Source organism: Notechis scutatus, chromosome Z (assembly GCF_049901735.1).
Source record: "Notechis scutatus isolate UNSWTSFEM ecotype Mainland chromosome Z, rNotScu1.2, whole genome shotgun sequence".
NCBI lineage: Eukaryota > Metazoa > Chordata > Lepidosauria > Squamata > Elapidae > Notechis > Notechis scutatus.
The window spans coordinates 88999072-89020814 of NC_142025.1; the positions used below are offsets into that span (position 1 = coordinate 88999072).

Sequence of the window (21743 nt, forward strand, 5' to 3'; positions counted from 1 at the left end):
GGAGTAGATTATCCATGATCACTAAGTCGTTTGTAATAGCTTTGCTTAATTAATTAATTTTATCCAGGAAAGCCTGAAACTTAAATGCTATAAAAACTGTCAAGAAAGGAGTTGGTTAGCACATGGTTTGGTATTAAAAGTGATTTGTGTCCCAATGAAGATTCTACATTCATAGCTTTTTCAAGAACTTGAAAGTTCATGCAAGTCTCAGCCAAATGGAGAAACCTTTTCTTCCGTGGGTACTCAGTTTTCATGGAGAGACTTTGTCTTTTTAAGACTGGCAAGATATGCTGTTTCTTTTATCTAGCACTGGACTATTTTTCACCAACAGGGCCGCCGCATAGTGGGAAAACAGCTTTAGCCGCAAAGATTGCAGAGGAATCTAATTTCCCCTTCATCAAGATCTGCTCTCCTGATAAGATGATTGGCTTTTCAGAAACTGCCAAGTGCCAGGCAATTAAGAAGGTATAACTACTAACCATTTTTTCCTGATATATTACTTAATAATTTTTCTCTACTGCTCTATGTTTAACAGTTTGTTAAATATTTTTATAAATTAGCTATGTAGGTTTGAATTAAAATCAGGACCTAAGAAACATGAGTATGAAAATAATCTTATTGTCGTAAAGGAAAAGATATTCAAAAAGCTAAAAGATATTTATTTACCTACTTACTTACTTTTTATTTATTTATTTTTATTTATTTATTTGATTTGCCAATTGTTTACAAGATAATAAGTATAAGTGTATACATAGTTGTGAATACATGAAATGGGTACATATAAGAAAAATAAAAGAAGAATAAGAGAAACAATAGGACAGGGACGGTAGGCACGTTGGTGCGCTTATGCACGCCCCCTACAGACCTCTTAGGAAAGGGGTGAGGTCAATAGTAGACAGTCTAAGGTTAAAGTTTTTGGGGTTTGGGGAAGAGACTACAGAGTCGGGTAGAGTATTCCAGACATTGACCACTCTATTGCTGAAGTCGTATTTCCTGCAATCAAGTTTGGTGCGGTTAACTTTGAGTTTGTATCTATTGTGTGCTCTTGTGTTGTTATGGTTGAAGCTGAAGTATTCATTGACAGGTAGGACATTGCAATGTATGATTTTATATACCATGCTTAAATCAGACCGAAGACGGCGTAATTCAAGGTTTTCTAGTTCTAGAATTTCAAGTCTGGTGGCATAAGGTATTCTACAACAGTAGAGGAGTGGAGAACTCTTCTTGTGAAATATTTCTGGACTTTCTCAATTGTGCTAATATCAGATACGTAATGTGGGTTCCAGACTGATGAACTGTATTCGAGTATTGGTCTAGCAAATGTTCTGTATGCTCTGGTTAGTAGTGTGATATTACCAGAGAAAAAGCTACGTAGGATTAGGTTAACAACTCTTAATGCCTTTTTGGCTATGTAGTTGCAGTGGGCTCTAGCACTTAGATCATTAGAGGTGAGTATTCCAAGGTCCTTTACAGAGCTTGGGTCATCAACAAGATCTTGACTATTCAGCTTGTATTTTATTTTCTGATTTTTTTTGCCAATATGTAAGACAGAGCATTTATTTGTTGAGATTTGAAGTTGCCATTTGTTTGACCATTCTGATACATAGTCAAGATCTTTTTGTAGGGTAGCAGTATTGTCTGTGGTATTGAACAGCTTTACATCATCAGCGAAAAGAACGCAAATTGCTCTTAATATGATCACAGAGGTCATTTATGTAGAGTATGAAGAGAGTTGGTCCTAGAACACTGCCTTGGGGACACCACTATTGACAGGTACAGAATTTGATAGGACGCTCCCAATTTTGACCATTTGTTGTCTGTTTGCCAGGAATGCTTCTATCCAGTTATTCAGTTGTCCAGAGATACCATAGGATTTTATTTTTAGGAGTAGTTTGTTGTGTACCACTGAATCAAAGGCCACTCATCTTGTTCTGAAGTACTTTTGGGTTGCTTACAGCATTAAAAGATTAAAATAATAAAAGATAAATATTTCTAAAGCAATAAAAATGGGAATTACAATGAAAAATAGAATTATAGTTAAAAGATGGGGAAGGAGGAAGAAAAATGCATGGGTGGGGGAGGTGGGATTGCCTCTTAACTCATCAACCATCTTCAATGTGATTCTTCCCTGTTGGGGGAAATTTCATCAAATTTTCCTAGTGCCATGATGGCGAACCTATGGCACATGTGCCACATGTGGCATGCAGAGTCATTTGTGCGGGCACACAAGCCCCAGCCAAACTTACCTCACTGCACATGTGTGTGCCTCCCACCTGATTTTCGGCCTTCCAAAGGCTCTAAGGAAGCCTCTGCAGCCTTGGGAGGCCGAAAAATAGGGCTATTTCATAACTTCATGTGTTTCTGTACTCCATACACACACACTCATGGTATTCAGCTTTGTTCGGGTATTTTCCCACGTCATTATACCTCAACGCCCAATCCCACCACCATCCAGCACAGATAAACTCCGTGGCCAAAACACTAATTGCCAGAACCAAACACCTGGCAGACAAGACACACATAAAGACTGAACTATGCACCCTGACTAAAGTACTGACAGCCAACGGCTTCCACAAAAGCAAAATCACAGGCCTGATCCACAAAAACACACTGAGACATAATGGAGACCTAGAAGATGAACAGACCTATGGAACAGCTGTCCTGCCCTACATAAAAGGTACTACAGACAAAATCAGTAAGATACTACACAGGCATCACATCAAGACTGCCTTCAAAACAGACAGAAAAATAGCAGCCATCCTAAGAAACCCCAAAGATAAAATTGACCTGGAAAACCAAGGCATATATGAAGTCCCCTGCGCATCATGCCCTGCCACATACATCCGACAGACTAATAGAAGAATAAGTACCCGCCTAGATGAACACAAAAATGCAGTAAAAAGCTGGAACGCACTTCCTCACTAGTCCAACACATGAAAGCAACAGGTCATAGCATTGACTTCAATGGTAGCAAAACCCTAGCCACTATAGAAAACCCCAGCTACAGAATTATCAGAGAAGCTATAGAGATTGAAAAAAGACCTGAAAGCATGAACAGAAGAGATGACTCCACCAGACTGTCAATTATCTGGAAGCCTGCACTCACAAACAAAAAATTTTTCACACCACAAGCCAAGCAAACACCTGGGCACAAACAGGACACCCCCACCCCCATGTGTGTGTGTATAACATAGTTTTGACATTTCCAGTTTGCATAATTTTAACTTTTTAACTATTTTTCTATTTATTTATTTATGATCTGTACGCTTCCCAGAGTCACCTTGTCAGAGAAATATGTGGCATGTGAATTTAATGAATAAATAAATATATCCCCAAGTTTCTGAGTGCAACAGTGCATTCTGCAGTGTGACAATCATTGAGGCAAAATTATTCATGGAAAGAAATTTTTTGATACTTACTGTCAATAACTGCTGAAGGGAATGCATTGAATCTAATCAAAACAAATGTTTTGTGATGCCTGTTATTTATTAAGGATTATTAATAACTGGCTGGCATGGTACTAGAAGAGTGTCTCTTAGCTTTGGTGCTAAAATTGCCATCTTGTGTCAGTGACTCTTTCCTTCAGGAATCTTTTTGCTTGGTCAAATCCCATCTTCATTAGAGAAGCCATAGGTCTCTAGTTTTTCTCTAATAAATATATTTCAGGTAGATTGGAAGTTATCCATGTTAATCAGGCCTGTTGGATTAAATATTACTTTTAGTCAATAATTAAAGATAATCTAGGTATTGCTTCTATACTTGTAATTTCTAATTCTCATCTTAAAGCTGCACTAGATACACATTTGGGGACTTGCATGATAATCTTAAAAATTTGGACTTTTGTATCTGTCTTTCAGAAATGGGGTCTTCCTGGTCAAACACAGTACTTTTTTCCCATTCAAATAGCCTAAGTAAATAGTTTGCCTGAAAAAAATCACTGAAATCTAATAGTAACTTTTAATTTTTAAGGGATAGCAATAACGATCTCCATGCCATTTTCATTTGTTTTATTATTTAGAAAAATACTGAGAGTGATGCATAAAAAATGAAGTGTCTATGGAATAAAGGATGTTGGATGTCATTTATTTGTATCAGTTTCAATTTACTTTACTGCAAATTAGGATTTGAGGAGTGGGGGAAGAGCGGGTTTTAATTCTTTTGGTCATATTTAATGAAAAAGACCCATGTAAACATAATCTGTCTGAAGTACAATAGATTGTTAGAATAGTTAGAATAGTCTATATTTACCATTATGTTTCTGAAGTGTTGGGTTGTCATTTTTTTTAGCTTAATATAAATTGTCTTAGTTTCTTTTCACTTTCATAATACAGTGCTTCCAACACAGGAGTAAAAAATGATTTTCAGTAGAATAATATCTTGAATTTCATTGTTTTTCTCTGGGTGTTGTCATAGTGAATAATGACAATTATGGTTAGTCATATAGAATAATAAATTAGGCTGTATAGGATATTAAACTGAAATGCTTGGGAAGACTCCAGAGAAGTTTGGTGGTAGTCAGGGTGATGTATAAATGAGCTAAGTTCACTTAATCTGTGACCCTACTAAAAGAGTCATGCAGAGAACAAAAATCTAGTATATCTAATTAAGAGGGCTTCACATTTCTATGTAAGAAAAGATACATTTGCATTTGCAGCAGGAAAGAACCATTTCCTGATAAAGCAAAGGAAAAATTAATTTTAAGAATGTGGATGTGGAGGTAACATTCTCTTCCAAAACTGAAGAAATATTTTAAAAATATTTTCAGCATGCTAAGAAGAGGAATAATTTCCCAAAATTTGGGGGCAGTTCCATTCAAAAATTTCAAATATTTAATAACTCTTCAAAGGAGGGAAACAAAATTACTAGTTATCTATAATACAGGTTTTTTTTAAATCTCTAATTTTAGAATGTGATTTGTGCAGAAATAAATTTCTCCCTTCATAGTATCATAACTTCAGTTAAAGAGCTTTTCTTTTAAAACAAGTTAAACTAAAACACTTAAATTTGATAGAAATTAAATCTTGTTCCAAGTGGCAAAGCTTTATTTTTTATTTTTTATTTGAAGACGCTATTAACAAAATGCTGTGTTGCTTCTTTTTCCTGATGTTTAGATCTTTGATGATGCTTACAAGTCTCAGCTCAGCTGTGTGGTGGTGGATGACATTGAACGGCTTCTTGGTGAGAATGCCTGTAAAGGGAATATCTGTGAAGAACCAATGAGATTGGAGCAAAACTCTGGTTTTCTATGAAAAGAAGGGCTCTTGTGGCTGGTGTGCTTGCGCTTGGATATGGAGGTAGCATGATGGAGGCAGTTTTCGTGGGTGTAGATCAGGGGTCTCCAACCTTGGCTACTTTAAGCCTGGGGGACTTCAACTCCCAGAATTCCCCAGCTAGCAAAGCTGGCTGGGGAATTCTGGGAGTTGAAGTTTGCCAGGCTTAAAGTGGCCAAGGTTGGACACCCCTGGTGTAGATGATGGTGTTTGTATCCACCTTTCATTATTTGGAGGAGAAGGTAACACAACACTAGAAGGATGGTTGGGTCCTGAGATTAAATTAGAGTTTTATTTAACCTGCTCTAATTAACAACTCAAAGGTTTATTGTTATCATAGCTAGTTTCCTAATTGGCATTACTTGATATTAGCCACATTTGGGGTGGCGGCAGCAGGGCTTAAGTGGAATTCTTTAGCTACACCTATTGGAGCATTAGTTACCTTAATACCACACTTGGAAGAGTATAACTGACCCGATTTCCAAACTTTGAAACGGAACAATGTTTGAACTTATGGCCACTATGTGACTTCCCATGAACTGGGTAAATGTGTGTATTAATATTTTGTTATTTTAAACTTTCAGATTATGTTCCAATTGGGCCACGTTTCTCCAACCTGGTGTTACAAGCCCTTCTGGTGTTATTGAAAAAAGCACCACCTAAAGTAAGTATCCTGTCTTGCAACAAGACAAAATGTTTGTAAGCTAAGCTAAGTCCTCATCTGAGACCAAAAGTCCTTAAAGAGCAATGAAATAATTTCATATAAAAGAGATTAAGCATTTACAGAGCAGCCTTTTTTGTCCTTTCATATTAGAAGAGTTTTAAGTATATTTTATGTTGAATGGGAAGTCAGTTTTTCTTTCTGCTTTGTCTAATTTTTTGGGTATGTATTAAGGAGAACATTAGCATTTCTAAGTTCTGAGACAGTAGTGAGGAAAATAATTGAACATGTTATTCTGCATAGTGGCATGCTTGTATAGATGTTGCTATGCATTATAATGTCATTATGAAGCTGCTGTATGAGGGCTTTCAGGCTTTATTTATTAAATTAACACAGTTATCCATGCTATAATTTTGCATGGTTTACAAACAGTAATAAAGAATAGAAAACATTGATTTATAACAACATAAAAATTCCTGGTCCGTGAAGAACATCACATCATTCACATCCAACAGACAGCTTTCTTAGATCCTAGGCATATGCTACCCAAGGCTTATGGGAAAATCCTAGTCCTTAAGGCTTTTTAAAAGGGTAGGACGGTAGGAGCATACCAGATCTCAGGGAGGAGGTGTCCAAATTTAATTTCAGAATGGGCCTTAAACAATTAAAATTTTACTTTTTTTTTAGTTTGGAAAATAACTTTACTATGGTAATTGGGTATTACCATATAAAATTGAAAACGGTTAATCGGGGAGGCATTTCTGCTGTCTATATAAGTAAATCTGCACTTCCTACGTATGTATTTATGTATGTATGTAAGGTTTCCCTGTCTGGTAGTATCTGACTCCAGGGTGCAGTGCTTATCCCTGTTTCTTGGCTGAGGGAGGCAGCGTTGTTTGAAGACATTTTCTGTGGTCATGTGGTCAGCATGGCTATATGCCAAAGGCACATGGAATGCTGTTATCTTCCCACCAAAGTGGTACCTATTTAACTACTTGCATTTGCATGCTTTTGAACTGCTAGGTGGACAGGAGCTGGGGTAAGAATGGGAGCGTGGCACTTGAATTTCGAACCAGGGCTATCAGCTTTCCACTGCATGTGTGTGTGGAATGTTCTTCAGCTTTGTAAAAATCCATCCAGAGAAAGAAAAAAAATCCACTTTTTCCCCTCCATATGTGGTCCATACTCATGTATTCGTATATTCTCTTATATAGATTTTTTTTAAAGTTTTTAAAAAAATAATGTAGATTTTCCAAAATAAAAGAAAAAATAAATAAATCCGTGTCTCTGAACTCTTTTATTTTTTCATGTTTCCATGGATTTTGCAAAGAGGAGAGATGAGGGGAGAGGATTTTTTTTTTTATAAGTGTGTGGGGGGGGGAGGGAAAGGAGAGAGGAAGATTGAAAAGCACTGGCCCAGCAGGGTGCCAAGCCAGAGAAAAAAGCATTTCTCTGAGAAAGGAGCAGTAACAGTCCAGCAGCCCAAAAGGCTTCCTTCATCTACATGCAGAGTCACACAAGGCATTGGATGCTCTGCTCGGGAACCCCACAGAGGCTTCACATGGGGTTCCCTGCTGGTTCCTATGAAAAAACTAACAATTAGACTTAGTGGGTAAAAGCCTAGTGCAGTATCCCTCTCTTTTACTCTCCCCCCCATTGTCCCCCCCCCCCAAGCTAGATTGACAATTTCGGTAGTGTTATGAAAAACCCAGCAAAATGTTTTGGGGGTCTTCTGAATGGGGCCTGCTTAAGACCCTCCCTACGTTTGTCCTACAAATTTGTATGTGTGTGTGTTTGTGTGAAATATGGCACTTACTGGAGCTAGACCAACTTTTTAGTACAAAGCAATTATTTTGTGAGCCTCAGAAAATATTGTTTCATTTATTTATAAGTATGTATGTATATAACCTTATTTACTTCTATAGTCTTTATGAATAGAGATGCCTTAATTCTGCTGTTTTTGAGGTAATCCATAATTTGATGGCTTTAATTTTATTATTTTCTGGAACTTGGAAACTCTTGTCAGTGAAACATTGGCCTCAGAGTTTAAATAATGTAAGTGATGCCTATTGCAGAATTTGTAGTAAGCATAGCCAGCAGATGGGAAAAATGGTTTAGATGGACCATGCAATTCATACATGAGGACAGAAATGTGAAAAGGTGAAAATGTTCAACTAATATTGCTAGAATAATGGGAAAATAAAACCTGTTACTGATTCCCCCCGAGAATATTTTTTTCTAGGAATTTGTCCAGAATTTTTTAGCATTTCACAAGACAATTTATACTGAATGAAATTTCCTCTTTCCTTCCATAAAAATGACAACCAACCTTAGAAATGAAAATCTGCCATATATGAAAAAAAAATAAGAATCCTGTTCTTAAGGGCAGTTTGCTGTTCTCGTAGGCAGTTGCAGACAGCCTAATAGTCTGGTGCTAGGGAATCCTAAGGAAGATAAGTTTTTTTCTTCCCACACATCTATGCGTTGGGGAAAAAAGCATCTGCTTATATATGTTTCTAATCCCTCCCATGGTGATTGGAAATACTGTCTTGCACAATGTCACTGCCTCCCAGTCAGTAACTTGTTAATTGTGGCAGTGGGTGTGATGTAGCAGATCGCTGGGCTGCCTTTCTTTTCTCTTGAGGATGATTTGCTATGTGAGGCTCATAGATAGTTTGGCTGGGAAACACTATACCAGTTTCTCTACAACCCAGAAACAACTTTGAGATATAAGATCAGTCTCCCATAACAGTTAATTTAGATTATAAATTAATAATCCACCCTGTAAATTGCCTTTTTACATACAGAAAGGTTTGATGTCTTTGAGAAAGTGTGTTGTGGGCTTCTTGGTGCTCTCTGAGCTTGGAAGTTCAAAGAGTATCAAGGGCATCACAGTTCAACCCTGAGCTACAACTATTCTCTTTCATTAGTAGAAAGTAGTTTCTTAGATTTTAGGATTGGGCAACAATCAAAGCTAGTGTCGTCTTGGCTTCAGAAAAACAGCTCATCTTTTAGTTAAAATACTTAAACATAGAGATGATTTCCTTCCATAACCTTTATGAGTCAGCTGCTCTGTTTTGAATCCAGTACGTATAAGAGTAACATGTACCACATTCTGCCTCCCCTCAGAAAATGTAATACCTTTCTGGAAACCTGGATAAAATCACAGAGGCTTGAGAGAGTTTCCCATTAGAAAACACAATTTGATAATTATGTCATTTCTTCCATAATACACTGATTCATTATAGATTTTTGCTTGGGGGAAGCAGATGAAACCAACATGTTCTCAACCTCAGTGATTTTAAGACAGGGACTTCAACTCCCAGAATTCTCAAGCCAGGCCAAATGTTGGCTGTTAGCCAAAAGAAAATTTGCTCAGTTTAGCTGTCCCAAGACCTTGAACCCGTCTGCATTGTCTTGCTCTGCTGGGCTGGTTGCCAATCATAGGATGCCAACTGGCACCCATCCAAAGCCTTACTGAGTTCCCCAGAGATATGTTTGCCCACCTGCATGATTTTTATTTCACTAATATTCTTTTAATTAGCCAGCATCTTTTATGCAAATCTTGATTTCTTTCTCCTGTCTGCCTATTTGCTCATTATTCTGTCCATGCCTCCTGGTCACTTTTAAGCCCTTGTTTAATCTCCCTCCTGTCTTTTTAATTTATTAAATTATTTTGCATGGCACCTCTTGAAAGCCATCCCTCTTCCAGTGCACTCACTCCCACATTCGTTTCCAGCCCTAAAATTCTATGATCCATTCCAAATCTGTAACATGAGCCTAAATACTCAATAACTAGATTTTGTTCATTTGTAGGGCAGAAAAGTCATTTTTAAATTGTTATTTTTAATCAGTAAAGAATCATTAGGAATAATAATAACAAAGGTATGGAGATCAGAAATTCTGAACATAAAATTAGCTTGTAGTCATATGATTTACCTGATTCATATGTTTATCAATGAATCCCCAAACGGACTAGTTATATTTAGATAATTTCACTTCCTTTTGGCGCTCTATATGTCAGCAAAATGCTTACTATGTGATGTGGTTAGCATAAACGTGAAGGACCTGGGTCATTTCTTGAGGTTTATACCGCACAAGTATTGAATACAGATATGAAAACTTGAATTAGACATGTGGTCAGAAAATTGAATAAGCCACACAATTGGAGATGTAATTGTCAGACTGTAATCATTTACTTTTTAAATATTGAATGCAGTGATAGAATCATATTAGACTTTTTTGTTATGAATTCACCTGAATTGGAGAGGGAAGGGTTGTTTGCTTTTTATTTTTACAAAAGTAACATTAATATGTTCTGTTGAACTATTAAACTCTTAATTTCCAGCACTTTTAATTAATAGCCATTGCTACTATACTTTTGCCCATGTTTTATAAGTTTTTAAAAGACAAATAAAACTTTTAAAAATAAAATAACGAAGCTTAGAGAGCACCAGAACTCCACACTCTGATATCTGCTAGTGTTCCCATTTATTTTACCCAATGAACTCATTTAGTTTAAACTCATTATTTACCACCTGTAGGAAATGACCAGGCTGAGCCCAAGGGAGGGTCAAATAAGTCATAAGTCATGAGTCCCTGTGTGCCTGCAAGAGATCTAAGTCCAAACCACCTTGAATTCCTTTCTTAACTCCCACACATTCCCTTAATGGTCACTTGGCCAGATTCTTGTAGAGAGCTAAGCTTACAATAAATCTTTATATTCATTTGAACTGCCTGAATCTGATTTCCCAGGCACTTAATACCACTTTGTTTATTATATTTATATCTTTTGCACAGAATTTCAAGGAAACATAAATAGCATTCTCTCCTGTTTTTGTCCAAAGCAACATATTGCAAAGCAGGTTAGGTTGAAAAGGAATGGCTGGACCAAGGTTACAGAGGACTTCTGTAACTGATGGTGGATCAAAACCTGGTTTCCAGTGCCAGTCCACATCGGCTGAATAGATTTTGGAGGAACTGCATTACCTCTCCATTGAGCTGGAAAATGATATGATTTAATACTTTTTTATCTTAATTGTTTTCCTAGTTTAGATGAAAGATTTGTCTGGAAGTACATTTTTTATGTTGCTGTTTGATATCTATCTTACCATTTAAACTTCATGACCTTCCAGTTGGCAGTGTAAAATTATTTCCTGGGTGGGCTCCATCTTTCATCAGAATAATTGCTTTATGGCTTTAAAAGCATAGCTTTCTCTACTTCCAGCAGCTGACAAAACTGTTCTCTTTCACATATTTCACCACTTTTTGTGCTTAATCAGATTGATCTTGCCAGAGGTTAGTTCAACCACTGGAGTGACTCATAAGAATCAGAATGATAGAAATAAATTTATGGGGAAAACCAACTGCTCTACTAACTTTTAAGAACAGTGGAAACAATTCTATGAACATATCTACTGTAAAATAATTTACTTTGGGAATTTCCCACAGTGTTTTTGATGTTGAGTGCTACAGAAATGTAATTAAATGAATACAGTTTTTAAATTACTTGTTTTAATAGTTTCAATTGAAGTATTAATTTTGGTTTAACGGCTTGTTAGTGTCTTTTCAAGCAATATATAAGTACTGTTGCATTTTGGGCTATCTTTTCCAATCTCCTGTTTTAGTGAGCATCTCACCAAGGAAAGATAGAGGCATTTGAAAATTCAGGCAAGATCAGTGATGAATCTGGCAGTTTGGTACTTTTCATTTGCTTGAAAGGAACATTTTCCTTACAATACTATACTAGTAACCTAATCCAACCTGTGCTACAAATCTATAACAGCTTAACTGTACTGGTTTATCCCAAAAGAAATCTAGAAAGAATAACTTAACAAAAATGTAGCTTGTCTTCAATATTTCGCAGAAGTTTTCAGATTTCTTGGAAAGATCATTTAAAAATTTTTAAAGAGTTAAAATGCATGGAGTGTAAGGCTATCAAAAACTACTATCATTGGTAGCAAAATGGTATTTCTATGTTTACCAATTTAAAAAAAACAACAATATTTGAGAAACCAATGCTTTCAAGCCCTCTTTTTGGCTTTCCTGGCTTCCTGTGACTTACCTCACTGTAAAAATGTGGTTTGGACCACTGAACTTGTTCAGCAGGGTAATATCAAGCTACCAAACATTGAAAAGGAATGATGAAAGACAAAGACTAAAATTGTATTTGAGTTATTTCCAAAAATGTTCCATTTCATTTACCTTTACCTTCCTTCCCATTTTTTATTAACATTTAGGGTCGCAAGCTCTTGATTGTGGGGACTACTAGTCGCAAAGATGTCCTGCAAGAGATGGAGATGCTGGATGCGTTTAGCACTACTATCCATATTCCCAACATTGCTACAGGCGACCATCTCATGGAGGCCCTAGAGGTGAGGAGATCACTAGTGTGCCCTGGAGGAAGGAATCTGAAAACAGAACCCCAATTCTTTGGAGTTCTAGACCGAGTCTGTGGAAATCCTTCCATCAGCTTTACTAGGTATCCCATACCAGGAAATCTCCTTTACAAGAATGCTGAAGCTATTTTTATTAAGATTGGCTATGTTCTGCATCACCCACTACTTTGTGAATTAGGGAGTTATCTGTCTGAGCCACTTCCGAACATTATCTGGCAGTTTTAGATTTCCTCCCTTTTAGCCTAGGCAACAGATCTCTGTCAAGGTCATCTTTCTACAATAATATTTAGGAGTGAAAATATAACTTTATCTTGGAAAAACAGAACTTTATCTTGGAATGAAGAGTAGAAGTGGCAATAAATATTATGTCTGGAGTAGAAGATTTGAACATAAACCGAAATGATGGTTTCTAGCTGGCTTATTTTTCAAGTAGTTAATATAAAAAATATCCTGCTGTATAAGAAGAAAATGGATTCCAGAGTTATCCAGATCCCATCCATTCCCTCGACTGGGCTTTCCTTATAACTTAGGTAACTTTCTTTTTGCAACTTCTAGCTCCTGAGTGTCTTCAAAGACAAGGAACGCAGCATTATTGCTCAGAGCGTCAAAGGGAAGAAGGTCTGGATTGGCATCAAGAAGCTGCTGATGCTAATTGAGATGTCACTGCAGGTAAAACACTTTTGCCCTTAGATCAAGTCAAGAAAATAAAAAGTGTGGCCCTCCAGAACTTGGAGTTTGCAGTTAAGTGTTCCTTATCTTTTTTTTTTTAATGTTGCCTACAGTTGGCAAGAGCTGAAAGACATGTTTGGAGGGTCACATCTGGCCCATCTCTGAGCTAGACATATGGGCTGCTTGGCCCCTGGTCAAGCCAAGATATTTTTTAAAAGGCACTGGGCATTGGGAAAAATAAAAAAAATAGGTCTTTATGCTTTTATTTCTGCTTAGGAATTAATTACGAATTACAACCTCTCATTTCTAAAGGTTCAGCACAGTTGATGTTCCAGACACCTGCATAATGAAAGTTCAGTAACAATGAAATCAAATAAAATATGGACCTGGAGTCCCACTTTCGGCTATTTTTTAAAAAGGGGTTAACACTGTATTGAAATGTCTTATTTTCCTTCACAAAGTAGATAGTAACTTAATTACAGTGGGGCAGAAGATAGCAATTTCTACTTAGCAAAGAGGGAACTTCTTTGCATATTTATTTATTGGGACTAATTTCCAGGTGGCAGGAAACTTCAATAAATTGTTGCATCTGTCATGCAAAAGGAAAGATACGTTTAAATAATTTTCCTTCTCATATATTAGGAGGCAAAACTTTAGGGATCTAGTTTCTACCAGGATTTGACAAATTGATTTTATCATTCACATTTGCTATGTAAAACTACAGATGATTAAAAGTTATATATCTTTTTAAAATTAATTTCATGCCATCTAGGTTATTAGTGGTCACTGAAAACAATTCTCCACAGACAGCTAGTGAATTATTTTGTAAAATGATGGCGTAAAATTTATGCAAAAGAAGCTAGTGAACTCTGATCACCTGCCAAGGGATATAGTCCATGAACCTAGTTAAAGTTTACACCTCTTAGCTTGGGTGTAAGTGTGCCAGTTAAATGAAAATGGAGGTTAGATATGCATTAATAGCAGATATGCATATGGGCAATTCTATATCTCTCCAAGACTGATGCCTGCTAATCAGCTGGTGTAACTATAAATGAAGACTTTTTGCCTATTTTTCGGACTGCTTTTAAGTATAAGCCAAGAAGTATGCAATTCGTCACTGTGTTATAAATGCTTCCCACTCCCTTCTGAGTGACTTGTTCTTTGAAATTCTGTTGAAACTTGTATAAGATTTGGGATCTGCTTTGACTGGATGTCACCTGAGGGTACAAAGTTATTTATCTAGATTACTTTTTCCTTTCTTTCCTTTGTCTCTTTATTTTTATAGCTATAGGCAAAGTCAGTAACTTATTGCTCACACCTATTAAAATGTAATAGGCAGAGACCTGTACCATTTGACTCTGGCCTGGTGATGGCCAATTTCACTTTTTTATTGCTTTAAGAAGATCCCTCTTGGTTAGTTACTGATCCTGCATTTTAGTACCTTGAATTAATATGATTTAATATTCAAAAGTGGGAAAGAGATACAGAATGGAATGAGAGATATTATGAAGAAACGATTGTGTTATGTTCCCTCTTTCCTTTCCAGCTAACAAAGGAATAGGGACTGAATAATGGAAGATAGTTGTATTTTATTTATTTTTTGTTCTATCATTCTTATCCTTTTATTAGACATACTCCTTAGCATTTGAAATTGGATTTGAAATAAGGCAGAAATTGAACAGTAAATCTGCGATCATGATTACAGCATGTTTTTCAGAAGGCTCTTTTGTTTAAGAAAGATCAATGTTAATTTTGTCTTTTGCCAATGACCAAAAAACATGGGGAGCAAATAGAAGCTGTAGAATTGACATAGCTTCCCAATTGATGGGAGGAACCAGTAGACATAAACAGAAAGAACTAGCCTGGTGTGTTTGCCCTTAATCCTTATTATGGCTTAGCATGTTACATGAATGTGTTCATTGCCTGCTGAAATCTACTTTAACAGCTGCAAAAATCTGCATGGTTTAATATTTCAGCATGCAGTTCTTTTTTTGTAAATTTTTGTAAATGCAGGAATTGCAGAATGGTCATGTATCTACTTAGTCTCTTTTTCTGACAATATTGAATTAGTACTTGATCATTGGCTGCTCTTGAAGCCAGGCACTATTTCCCAACATCAAATTGGGGGTCAGGTGAATAGAAGCAGAAAGGCTACATGCACTGACTTTTGTTCTTTAGTTAAAAAAATAACTGTGATAAAACTTGTTTGTCTAGTTGATACTACTTCTTTTAACTTTCGTTTTGTTCATTGAATTTGTTGTGATTAACTGGAGAGTGTTTGTGTACTAACTGTTGTGTTTTTAATACATGTAATTTATGAAGATGGATCCTGAGTACCGTGTGAGAAAATTCCTGGCACTTCTACGAGAGGAAGGAGCGTAAGTAATAAAATAACTGTTAGGAATGTGCTTACCTAATCTGCATGCATGCTTAAGAACTATTTATTGCTGGCCAGATAGGGATTTTGTGGGAGTGTGCTTTGTAAATTTTGTTTTATAAAAGCATTTGTTGTAATTCATGACAGTTGAACTATTCCACCCCCAAATCAGCCTATTCCATTGGTTAGAACTTGTCACACTGTTGTGTTGACAGCTGATATTGCTATATAAATGCATGTGTGTGTGTGCGTGTGTGTTTGTGTATTAAAAGGGATGGGGTTTTTATCTCTTAAGCATACATATAAGCCATGCTTTGTGTTTTTCAAAGTCATATGCATAAGTATTTCAGGACTGACTTTGATGACTTAGTTATGTGGGGGAAACACACGTTCCCCTGTTCTACAGTCCCAACTCGTACATTGGCTTATATTCTAGTTCCAGGCCACTTTCTGTCACCAATAGATTCAAACTCAATGCTTCATGCTCAAAAATGTTTCTACCCTAAATTTTCTTCTGGCTTTTACCTTTTCAGATTCTCTGAATATATAAAACTAGCACATCAAGGAGCAAGCAAAGCTAACACTTTGACTCCATGACATGCTGGCTTCCAGTAGAGGGAGTTTTTGGTGAATGGAAATTTACAGTAATATGTGTTCTCCTTACATGTGTATTTATTTGCCCACATAAAACCATAATCACTCAAGAGATAGTATTTGAGATATTTTTAGATGTTTATACTATTTTTCTTCTAGTTAGATCTATTCAGGTCTAATAAGAAGGATAGTGCATCGTTTGGGTTGATGAGTCTATTATTTAATCCTTTCATAACTTCTAGAGTAGGGACTATGCCAGTACAATAAAATGCTACTTCATTTAGTGTTAGTAAATGAGCTCCAGATGATCCTTGTTCTGATGATCACCTAATGCTGGGATGAAATAGAATTCACTTCTTTAACCAGCATGTTAGGGAAATAGTTCTTAGCTTTGCCATTTTCCCATAGCATGTTTTAATGCAGTCAGAGTACAACCCTCTCTTTTTTGCAGCTATTGAGAATAATATCTGGGGCACAACTGGCCTGTGAATTTGCATGCAGTTCCCCTCTTTGGATGACCATCTCTGTGTGCCAGCACCCATTCCCCAAGACCTGCCTATCCTTGTGGCTGTTGCACTCTCTCTCTTTGCAGTAGTCCACTGGATTTAGAATGAAGCTTGAACCTTGTTAAAGGCTGGTGACCTGGAACACAACCAATCAGAAGACTGCTTCTCTGGGATCTTCTTCTATGTGGCACATTTGGACAACTGCATATTGCTTGGTTCTCTTCAGAGATTCTCCTGAACTTTTTTTTTTTTTTTTGCATGTTAGATACAACTAAGTACTTTACCTTTGTCTTTGATATCCTGGTGTATTGTGACAAATCAAACTTATTCTAGAGTAACTGCTTTGGTGTTATGCACCCACTTGATTGATATTGGTGCACAAGCAAAGGAGTGGAAATGTGCCATGTACAGACCTCTAGACATTGATGTTGAAACTCAGGCATAAAACATGGGGAAATCCTTCAATTTTCAGCTTACACCAATCCAGTGTGAAAACTAGTAACAGTCTGCATGGTTATAAACTCTTGGTAATGTTTTTTTCCCCACTCAAATCTTGTTAAATAGCTGCTTGTTCTTGTAGATTTGTCCTACATTGTGGAGTTTCAGACTCCTCTCAAGAAAAAAATATGTGGTGTAAAGTGCTGCATCTAGTTTCAGATGAATTCAGATCTAAGGGCTGCTTTCTACCTAGATTTTAGGCAAGATTACCTGCTGGCCTACAAGCACATATCAGCATTTGCAGTGGCTCAGCTAGTTGAGGTCCAATATAATTTGATCACCAGTTACAGAAGCAGCAGTAGAGCATTTGACGTACTTAAACTATGAACAGGCAGCAAACTGCCCTTTATTCCCATAACATTTTGAGAACATTCTTGTGTCCTTTGTCACATTGACCCTTACCTGCTACAATCTGTCTCCTTTACAGAAATGTTGCACATAATTATTTTTAAGAGATATGTCAAGTATGTAGGTGTAAGATGCTGAGCTCATACTGTATCTTCTTTCCTTTCTCTGCCACCTAGCAAGTAGCTTATTGACACTTCAGTCACATGTCTAGCAATTATTCTCAGTCACTGTGGTTGTCTGTTGTCTGCTGTTGGCCTCATATTTTGTATAGTAGAAATTAGGGAAAAGCCTGATCTGCCTTTTCCAGAGATGTTTTCCTGTGATGTTTGGTGTGCAATGCAATCTTGAATCAGAGCAGTAGGCTGCTATTTAGAATGCTCAATCACTTATTTCTTACCATTCCATCCTTTAGGGGAAGTATAATGACCAACATCCTAAACTTTTAGGACCTAAAGAATGTAGTACGTACTTAAATTGGAGCCAGTTAGCCACCTATTCCTGGAACTAATTATATTTACCCTTGCCTATCATATTAAGGAGTTATTTGCAGCTCCCCCCTGTCAAAGGGAGTTTGCCTAGCAGTATAAGCAGTGATGAACTAGAGCAGGAGTGGGGATGCAGCAGAGTTTAAGATCTTCTAAATAGCTAGAAAGGGAAGGAAACTAAATGCACTGTTGTCATTCCCTCTTACGGTGAAACATTTATTGGCTCTTAAGCTCTTTTAAGAAAAAGTTCATTTGATGGCCCTAAAAAGTAAACCATTCGCTCTCATTCAACAAAGGGGCTGCTCCATTATGACATGGTTTCCTTTCCCTGTTTCTCCAACTTGCTGAATTTGGAAGAATAAAAACAGTACTTGACATCTTCCAATTCTGTGCTGCAAAAGACAGACCTGCAGTATTAGAACTGTTGCAGGGTACCGGAACTATAACGGATATTTATTTTACTGTGGATTAGCATTGTTTCCGATTCATATTTATTGATTTTCTGCCATGAACGATAATGTGCGAATGACTGGTGGACATGTAAGACTCCCATGTTTTGTAGGTGATATGATTGAACTGCTTTTAGCTGGACTTTTCTCTGCTGTCCTCCCAAACCTCCACACACACCCTTTTTTCCCCTCCATTTTTTTTCACTGAAAGCAAAGCATACATATTGTATTGTCTTGATCAAATAATATAAACATTTTTATTGTGGTTTTTTTTTTGTCCAAAGCTATACTGAGAAAGAAAAATACAAATATATATATATGTATGGTATGGTATGAATACCATACATATAGATACCCGCAAACTTAAGAATATATATATATATATATATATATATATATAGGATCTTGGTTATTCGGGTTCTCTCAGCGTAAGATTCAAAGTATCAGGCACGTTGCGCGGGAGTCCCACTCGCCATCTTCAGGCTGGTGCTTTCGGCTTAGTGCACTGGCACTAAGCCGAAAGCACCAGCCTGAAGATGGCAGTGGACCTCGCCTAAACGCTGCTCTAGATACTTTGAATCTTACGCGGAGAGAACCCAATAACCAAAGATCCACATACAAATACCAGAGAACCTCAGAAAACAAATATATATATATATATATATATATATATATATATATATATATATATATATATATATATATATATATATATATATATATATATGAATGATTTATTGAATGATTGTATGTTAAAATGCAGGATGCAATAAAAAGGCACAGATGTTTAAAATGTACTGATGGTTTCTGAGTTGCAATGATGGGATGAGTAAATTAGTTCTCCTGAAAGATCTGCAAAAAAAATGCTCATTTCAAAGGAACAAGGTTTCTCCAGCAATCACTGACTATTACGTATTGAAGGATACATTAAACCTGTGATAGCTGGGAGAGAACAAAAAAATTTACAGAGTTTAACGTCTGACTAAAATTGATTGGGCCTCACTGGACTGTGGGTATGTTTTCACGACTAAGTTTACTGAGATACAAAAGTTAGGAGTTAGGAATTTTATGTTTGCTCTCAGCTTACCCTATCTAAAATTTGGGCCAATCCTGAAGTCCTAGTATCTCTACTATATATGCCTGCTAAAATTCTTAGCATTAAAAAAGAATGGGAAGGCACTTACACTTAAATTGCAAAAACCTTTGATTGTGATTTCTTTCTGCTGTACTTTGTGGATTCCAACTGCATTTTCTCCGGATCTCTTTTTATAACCCAGAAAAATTATAGTATGCTACTGTTTTTAGAAATCACAGGCAGCAACACCTCCTTTACATAATAGTTGATTATATCCACACCTTCCACATAAGAACAATATGAACATATTCAAAATATTGTTTTAAGTGCCTTTGTACCTTTATTGACATGAGAACCAAGGAAAGATGAAATATATTTTTCTTCAAATATATCTATCTATATATATTTATGTAATATATAATCTTAGTTAACTCAAAGCTATATACATTGTATAATAAATAATTATAAAAACAGCATTTTCAGAATACAACAAAAAAAAGATGAATACCCTCTAGAGCTGCTTTTCCCCTGGTGTTCTCCTAGATGTGTTTGATAGCTCTCATAATCTCTATCTATTAAGCTGAGCTGTTTAAAAAATTAGGGAATTGTGATCCAACTCCTTTAAAGGAGCACTAAGCTGTGGGAAATCTCTTCTGCTTAATAAAGAACTTTGGATGCAGCAGGTTGAGGGCAAAGGAAGCATAGACTGTGAGGCTTTCTTATAACTATATACCCACTTTTAATTCTAGAATATATACCCACTTTTAATTCTAGAATATCTACAGCAAGAAAAAAAATGGAGTCTAATAAGGAATGTATACTTTTTGAAGTAACTTCCTTACTTTTAAGTCAGGTTTCAATGTGATAGCAAGCAAAATTCTAAATTTAGCACAAAAAAGGAAAATATTTCCCTTGAAATGTAGCAAGTGCATTTTCAAACCAATTTTCAGTGTTTCCTGCATGATGACTAGAATATATAACTAACTGGAATGCATAGTCCTACTCCACTCCTTCTACAAATGTTTAAAATTAGAGGTTTCTTAGAACTATTGAAGTTAGATGATGTAACTCACTGAATTTGGCTGATTTCAAAAAAATGAGCAGAATTTATTCTGATTAGTAGTACTTGGATAGGAATTATCAGAAAATATTACTGCTGTAAGCTAAATTTGGAAGGTTAAAAAAAAAAATTCCGGAAAGAGCAGTGACAAATTATTTCCCTATTTAATTATTTTTATTTATAGTCCACCAATAATTTTTAAGAATAACTCAAAGTGGCAAACATACTTAATATTCCTTCCTCCTCAAAAGGTACATTTTAAGTTACTCTAAGACATGACTGTCCAATTCCTGGCCCGCGGGCTGGATGCATCACATGCTGGCCATGTCCAGTTTAGCGAAGGGGAGGAAAGTCCCAATACATCACATGATGCAGCTGTAATGATGTGAGTGAGACCCCTGCTCTAAGAGATTAAAAGCAGACTGAGTTGATCATAAGCTTGTTCCTGCTTTTCTAGTAGAATATATTTCCATTTGATGATAGAATGTTTTCACTATGCTCACTATGCTCAGTGATGTCAAAACTGACTAACATTAGTTCCTCTTCTCAGGATTTGAATTTTGTTACCTTATTAATATGAATGTTGGTTATTATTGATCTATCTCTATACTATAGTTATATAAGATTAGGTAAACCATATATTACCCATAACATGTGCTATTTCAAAAAAATGGGGGGGGGGAGTTCAGTACTAATCCATTTCAAATTTTTCATTTAGAATTAAGTTCTCACAACTCTGAGATACAAAGTGGGACATTTTGAGACAGTTTAAGAAAACAGCATTATGCACAAGGGGTGTAAATGGCAAATTCCATTGAAGCAAGGATGTGTATTAGTTTGGAACAGAAGAAAAGAAACTAATACCAAGTAGATGCTAATTACATATCTCAAATATTTTGGAACACCTTATAAGTATAAAATCTCCTCTTATTAGCAACAATCATCCTCACCTTTGTCAGTTGAGTTCAGATCACTGATTCAAGTTTAGATGGGTTGACTTAGTGGTACTACTGCAGTATTTTGGAAGGAGCCAGAAGCAAAATTGTTTGTGTGAGAAAGATCAAAATAATAAAAAACTTTAAAATTATTAAAATTTCAGGGAGAGCATCATTTTAAGAAAAATATGTTCTAAGTCAACAGCAGCACTTAAATCTATTCAGTGGGAAAGGAAGAGTATTGATAGGAGGAGCAGATACAAGTCTCTATGTAAAGGAATTAGAAAACCCCCCAAAAAGATAGTTAATAATATCCTCTAGGTATCCAGAAACATGTAGGTCTGTAAAAAAAGATAAAAGGGGAAGAAGTATCAACATTGTCTGAGTATGTTTATTGTTCTCCAGGAACCATGACATT

General features: G+C 36.2%; 1 protein-coding gene across 5 annotated transcripts in view; it reads left to right on the forward strand.

Annotated features, from left to right (window-relative positions):
* Window positions 1–18043, forward strand: part of NSF (N-ethylmaleimide sensitive factor, vesicle fusing ATPase) — a 74422-nt gene extending 56379 nt beyond the window's left edge. For 2 of the 5 annotated variants that reach the window (XM_087946864.1, XM_087946865.1), the window contains 7 exons: window positions 332–465; window positions 5112–5178; window positions 5855–5934; window positions 12171–12305; window positions 12885–12998; window positions 15321–15376; window positions 15909–18043. In XM_087946864.1, the coding sequence (XP_087802990.1) occupies window positions 332–465; window positions 5112–5178; window positions 5855–5934; window positions 12171–12305; window positions 12885–12998; window positions 15321–15376; window positions 15909–15972 (650 nt within the window). In that variant the 3' untranslated portion in view covers window positions 15973–18043. The remainder of the gene's footprint in view (window positions 1–331; window positions 466–5111; window positions 5179–5854; window positions 5935–12170; window positions 12306–12884; window positions 12999–15320; window positions 15377–15908) is intronic. The other 3 variants (XM_026682797.2, XM_087946866.1, XM_026682796.2) reach the window with 2 other exon arrangements.
* Window positions 18044–21743: the final 3700 nt, after the last annotated feature.